General features: G+C 40.5%; 1 protein-coding gene across 2 annotated transcripts in view; it reads right to left on the bottom strand.

Moving 5' to 3' along the window:
* Positions 1 to 666: 666 nt before the first annotated feature.
* Positions 667 to 6,867, bottom strand: part of ZZEF1 (zinc finger ZZ-type and EF-hand domain containing 1) — a 56,130-nt gene continuing 49,929 nt past the window's right edge. For both annotated transcript variants that reach the window (XM_039562789.1, XM_039562790.1), the window contains exons 51-55: positions 6,485 to 6,583; positions 5,579 to 5,744; positions 4,783 to 4,933; positions 4,215 to 4,286; positions 667 to 3,730 (exon numbers count right to left, since the gene is read on the bottom strand). In XM_039562789.1, coding sequence (XP_039418723.1) covers positions 3,656 to 3,730; positions 4,215 to 4,286; positions 4,783 to 4,933; positions 5,579 to 5,744; positions 6,485 to 6,583 — 563 coding nt within the window. In that variant the 3' untranslated portion in view covers positions 667 to 3,655. The remainder of the gene's footprint in view (positions 3,731 to 4,214; positions 4,287 to 4,782; positions 4,934 to 5,578; positions 5,745 to 6,484; positions 6,584 to 6,867) is intronic.

Here is a 6,867-nt window from a genome sequence, read left to right as displayed (position 1 = left end):
TGCATTTCAGAGCAATTACACTGAATTTTTTCACATTTATCAGCTGAAACCTCAAACCTCAGGGAACAATCCTCGCTCTTCCACACCCTCAAATCCCATTATTTATTTGTGTTTAATAAAATTACCTAATTAGACCATTCTCCAAGGAAACAACGTGCAGCTTTAGGCAAATACAGAAAGATGTTGACTTCGACACAGCCCTTTCCTTGAGCCAAACCCAAGGCAAACAACCTTTTCAATTAAACCCACTGGACCAGGTAGGCACAAGCACTTCCGCTAATAAATATCAGTAATTAGAATCAACACCTACCAACACAATCCCAGCTTTACTGGAGACATCTGGGGTCTCCAGATGTGCTTTTCAGGTCTCAAAGTAAATACACACAGGCACTGAAACCACTGGATATCCACGGGAAAACTGAATTTTTAGGGTAAGGCCACTGGAATGTAAACAGCAGGGCCAGAATTTAAGAGATGACTCCAGAAGTCTGGTTCCTGCATAGCTCGATGCAGTATCAGATATTTACCAACCACATGGGGACAGGCAGGTTTGCTTACAGGCATGGAAAATAAGGATTCCTAAGAAAACCCTGGATCTCACTGCAAACTCCAGCATTAAACATTCAGTGAGGAGAGGAGAAAAACAAACAAGAAACAGACACCGTGTTGTACTTTTTTTGATTTTATAGAATTTTTACAATATATTTCTCTTCATTTGCATATTTTACCCACATCTGTAGCTTTCTTTTTACATGTTGAACTGAACTGGAATAAATCTAAAGGTCTGATATATTTTAAACAACTGATAAAAATTGCAAAGTAGTAAACCCGTAAGAAAAGAAATTATAAAACTCTCGTTTTTAAGTGTTTAATGAAAGCAAGTCAAATGTATCATTAGGAACAACATGGTTTGTTTTAAATACATCATAGGTGATTCAGGCAGGACAACTTTTTTAGTTTTTCTTATATTAGGCACATTTTTTTTTCAGCATACCTGTTTTCCAGACAGTTTTATACAATTCAATAGCATCATTCACATCCGCTTGGAACTTCTGCATAATTTTCAAAATGTGATTGATCATGAATATTCATTATTGGTATTCTATTCCTCTTTCTTTAGAGCTACCAGAAGAAAAAAAAAAATCAGTGTTTCTTGTCTGTTAAAAAATCCATAATTAATGATTTGAGTTATAAGGCAGCAACAGATTCAGTGTCAACTCAGGTCACAGTCCTTCAGTTCCATCTAGTGGGTAGAAATTATATTTAGTGGACACTGTTCCTAGACAGTTCCTTCAGGGCAAGATGACTGACTCACGAGGCCAGTCACTGCTGGTAGAGTAAGTTGAGTGGTAATGCCTAGCAAGGAATTCTGGCCACTCCTGTGTCATCCTTGCAGCCTTATGTCTTCATCCAGAAAGCAAAAGGACAGTCCAACAGAAAAAAACGTGACTATGACAGAGCTGTGACAGGTTCTATGAATGGTTTATTTACAGTCTTCATCCCTGATGTGAAAAAAGAAAAAGCCTTCTTTGACTGAACAGGCAGATCTCAGCAGCTGCACGGCCCAGCACAGCAGCCCATTGCATATCCCTGATTCCCCAGCCACGGATGCCCACAGAGGCAGTGAATAGGAAGTCCTACTGCTCCAGAAAAGCCATTTCCAAGTGCTCACCTGCCCCATCCATACAACTCCCTGGCATCAGTTTAGGAACGTCTCCTTTTGGTGGAGCAACTCCCGTGGCCAGAATCTGCTCAAACAATTACAAGGTGTGAAGCAGTTGGCTCCCCAGGGATCTCTGACTCCCCTGCAGGGAGGCTGCAAACTCCAACACCTTGCTTGGATGTGGGAACAGAATGATTCGTGCGTTAAAGGTACACCACAGCCTTGATAATTCCCTTCCCATCATGATGTCTTTAAGGAAATCAACTCAGGATGCTCAAGGAGGGCTTTCAGAGCAGCATCTCTCTGCTGCCTTTCAGTCTTTGACAAATACTACACTTTTCCTGAATCCTGGCATTCTCATTTGCTAAGAGAGCCACTCCATTCCTGAAGGCAATGGCTTCAGCATGGTGCTTCTCGTCTTCATTTTTAAGTCTTTCAGGCAGAATACTCATATTCTGATTCAAGCACTTGTTGTGCACTCACCTGGCCGAACAGAAGTCAAAACAAAACTCTACAGCACTAGAGGCCATCAAAAAAAAATCCGAGGGATGTATTACTGCATGTTTCCCTCTCAGAGGGAGACTGGGCCACCCTTAAACTCCAGCCCCAGCTGACAAGACCATCAGTTCAGAGGACACCCCTCAAAGCAGGGCTCCTGTGCACTGGTATTTAGGCACCACTCAAATTTAAGACAAACAGGGTCAATAAATACATTCCCTCCTGACAGAGCCACTGCTTTATACAACTTGCATTCTCTTACTGCTAGAGCTATTGGCTGCCTTTTTTTTCCATAGTCCAACATTGGGGCGAAGAAGGGAAGAAGAAAATAATTAGCATTAAAAGTAATCTGAATTTATATTTTACAAGACCAGCTCTACAAACTGTGCAATGGTATACAAAATACACGCCCAAATCTTTCAGTGTTAACTCTTTGGAAAGGGAATAACCAATGTACCTGTGCAGGAAGAAAGCCAATTTATTTCAGCATAGAAGGTCTGCCATTTATTCCATGTTCACTAGGAGGAATGTGGTTATTGCTCTGTAAGATAAGAGTGGATTGATCATTAACCCTACCCTGAGTGCTGGGAGTCTGGGTTCCCAACATTGCCAAGAAGGACCTCCTAAGCCACTAATATTGAAATAACTAAAGGAAAAAACGCCTTGTGAATAATTTCTTGTAAAGATGCGGTTTTTGAGAAACATGTAAGTTCCCCACGTCTTCATGTCACCACTGCCTTGTGACTGAGGGCCAGCCTTTGTTCTCTGCACTACAATAATGGGCTATTTGGAATAATACACTGGAGATAAAGCAAGGTGAGAACAGGTGACCCAGATGGATGAATCAAAGAACAGGAGAAACAAAGCTCTTGCACGAGGATGCTCTGAAACTGGAATCCTTCAACTGCTTTGCAAATCACCCACAATTTCTTTTACAACCTGTAGTTTAGTAAGAATTGAAATCCTTTTCCTTGGGTAGTAGCCTCCAAAGCAAAAATGACAGGATTCAAGTGTGGACCATTTCTGCAGCAGCCACCAGATTCTGGTTTGCCTGTTTCACTTTGAAGATGTACAACAGATGCTGCTGATGGCATCACCCCGAGTTCAGCAGTACTTTCTGAAGCTGACGCATTCCACGGATCAAGTTTCCTCGGGAGCAGATGATACCAACATGGGGGCCTTCCATTCTCATACTTCAGCTATCTTCTTTCCTTTACTTCCTCTGAATAAAAAACAATATTGTTCTGTTTACTCTAACATGCTACAATATGTGCATACATAACTGTAGGCGACGCGTGAGTTACTTCAGGATGTGCTTTTTCATTGAAGTGCGCTGTTACTTTTACAAATTCTACATCAAGGTGGAAGGAAGGAAGGCTGCAGAGTGCTCATACACTGAAGCTGAAGGAACTTTTCCTGAACGAAGTTAAGATGTTTGTTCCAATGTCCTATGGACAAACTACTCTATCCCATGCACTCCGGCCTGAGCCAGTATTAAACATTCCAGAAACTTGTTGATTTGTTTGGATAGTTAATGGCAAGGCTGATAGCAGCAATGTTTTTCAGGGCCTAGAAGAGAAAAGGAACAACAAAGTCACACCAAATATTCTCCTCAATCCCAAAGTGTAAAGAAATGCTTGTATGAAACTAAACAGAAATAGAAACCCAGAATCATAGAATGGTTTGGGTTGGGAGGGACCTTAAAGATCATCTCATTCCACTCCCTGCCATGGACAGGGACACCTTCCACCAGACCACATTCCCCCAAACCCCATCCAACCTGGCCTTGGACACTGCCAGGGATGGGGCAACCAGAGATGCTTTGGGCAGCCTGTGCCAGGGCATCACTACCCTCATGGGAAGAATTTCTTTCCAATATCCCAGAAAAGCTTTTGTGCACAGTTCACTCACAACTTTCAGAGGCCTGTCAAGGTACTGTAATGCCCAAGTACATTAATATCTCTTTTATAAACTCCACTGGGCAATGAGAAATCATTCAGTGTCTGCCACAAAGATCACAGACCCACCCAGCCCTGCGGCTGTGCAGTCCTACCTGTGCTGTGCAGCGATGAAGATGATCTTCAGTATTTAAGGCAAGCAAATACTCCTGTAGAGATCCAAGCTCCTGCAGCCAGAAAATATGCAATGAACACCAGTGGTTCTGCCAAAGGTGATATTCTACTAATTAACATGAAAATGCTGATCATTAGAGCAGTCCCCGAGAACCAAAGGTATCAGAACTGCACACCAGACTCTCCTGGACTAGAGCAGTTTGTGATCACAGAAATGAGCTCACGACACTGCTCATATTTAAAGTTCAAAATCAACTCAATGAAAACCACATGCAAATACCTTTAAATTAATTATTAAACCAGCATTCCTCTCAGAATAAACAGTGGCTTTAGGGCCTTAATAGTCATGACTATTACTTAAAGTCCCATGATGGATAAGGCAACAGAATTCCCCTCTAATTAGAACTTGCTGCCACACTCTTTAAGAGAAAGTTGTTAATGTTTCTGTAGCTCTGAGGGATAAAGGAAAACTGCAATTAGTGTAACACTGAATTCTCTGTCAATCCCAGCACTGAGGAAAAGAGGGATACAAATACAGGAACTGCTTACAGTAACTCTGTTTTCTGTCACAAAGAAGAGTTCTGCCAGTGCACGATGAAGAGGAAGGAGAATACCAGGCTTGGCTGTATCGTGACATGAATTGTTTTCCATATGGGTGAAAAGCTGCCAAAGTGGCTTCAATAAGGTGAGGTCACAGTCTCTGAAAAAAAAGTAATTTAAATGAAATCGTGATGCAATGGTGAGTAACCACCATGCCCGTTTCTGGGAATGGGGAGGTGGGACAGAAACCAAAACCAAATCAAATTTAAGAGAACAAAACCATGCATTTGTGACAGTTAAAAATAAAAAATAACCACTTTGCTAAATGCTCTTGCATCTAGAGATACTCATGCCATACATACATAAGCTTAAGGACACATATCCCCTCTAAAACTCAATTACAGGCTTAGTGGTACAACTAAAAATAATAATTTAAAATCTATTTACTTTACAGAGAATCAGAACATCACCAGGTTATTATTTCATCCTTACCTTAATTCTGCAGTGTAACTAATACAAAGAGAATAATTTCTAGAAAATTAATTGAAATCTACCTTCATCCTGTTTTGGGGTGATTTTTTTGTCTTTACAACATTTGAATTCATTGGACTTTTTTAAAGGCCAGGGAAGAAGAGAAAGTAATAAATTTCTGCTACCAAAGCACTGTAAATTGTATCCATCAGGCAAATTAAGAATACCTGCTTCAAATCACAAGGGGTTTTTTGCTTCAAAATAGTATCAGTTTAGTGCCTTTTTGTTGCCCTGCCCTTTGCCATTGGTGCAGGGTGTGGAGCAGTGCACTCACCCCTGGGTGCTGCACTGCACTATCTTCAGGAGCAGGTGGATGGCCTTCAGACGCTGGTGACCCGTCTGGCGACACGCCACCCCCACCTGCCACTCCCAGATTTTGGCGAGTGGGAGGTGAGGAATTACCCTTTCCTCAGACAGCATCTGCTTTAGAATTTCGAACCCTGGAAAAAAGAAAATTCAAACAGCTGTTACATTTTGTAGGGGGACATTCTGTTCACATAGTCAGTTTTCTCCATACACCAAGTATTGCTCTGGCAAGCCAGAAATATTGAATTAAAATACCAACAAAGATCTGAGACAATTCTGGATTACATCCTGACATGGCAACTCTTTTCTGAGGCAAAACATACATAAAAATTAGAATCATATCCAACATTAATTTTTTGCCCAAATAAGGCAAACAAAACACATATTATGTGATGTGCAGTAGAGTTTTGCTGATAGCAAATTATCCACCAGCCTCAATTTCATTCAAAATATTTAAACTCTAAAATAAACTAACAAAACATCTTATGCTAGAAATTAGACCCAGAACCATCCTATTTTAATGGATAACCACTTTTGAAAAATGCAATTACCATTATTTCTGTTTCCAATTACGGAATCCCAGAGTGTTTACTAAATACTCTTTGTAATTACTATCATATAATGAGATTTTGGATGCAAATTACATTATTATAATTGTAATCTCCAAGTCTCTGTGAAGATTTGTATTTCTACCCCAAAGTCACAGGAAGTAAGAGACATCAGTTGAGTTTCAACTTGAACAAACCTGATCGTGTTATTTCTAAGACATTGAATGCAAATTCTAAGTCAAGAAAAAGGGATAACCACGAGTTTCTCAAAGCTCAGCAAAATGACTAAAAAAGGCCTTTTCCAAAACATTCTGAGCATCTCTTACCTGTCTGAAACCTTCCCAGATGACCTGCTGTCACCGTAAACTTATAACCCCACTCAGTGTTGCTCATGTCAGAAGTAAATCGGTAGTAGAGTGTGTCTCCTATGTGCAGGGAAGGAAGAAAGCCCACATTACTACCTTCTGAGTTAGTTTTGCCATCTCAAACACAATTTAAATGAAAACTCTGAAATTAATTAATCCTAGATGTCTTCATTCAACAGAGGTGGTCTTTTATTTTTTGGTAACTATGAAACACACAGAACAGGGTGACAAAGAGGAAGCTGAAGCAAAACCTACAATGGTTTCCCCTGTCTAAAGATACTGGATAGGAAGGATAATGTCTTTTAGGAAGAATAATGTCTTTTACATTTTTGACAACTAAATAG

Source organism: Corvus cornix, chromosome 19 (assembly GCF_000738735.6).
Source record: "Corvus cornix cornix isolate S_Up_H32 chromosome 19, ASM73873v5, whole genome shotgun sequence".
Lineage (NCBI taxonomy): Eukaryota > Metazoa > Chordata > Aves > Passeriformes > Corvidae > Corvus > Corvus cornix.
This window is presented reverse-complemented; position numbering and strand designations above follow the sequence as displayed.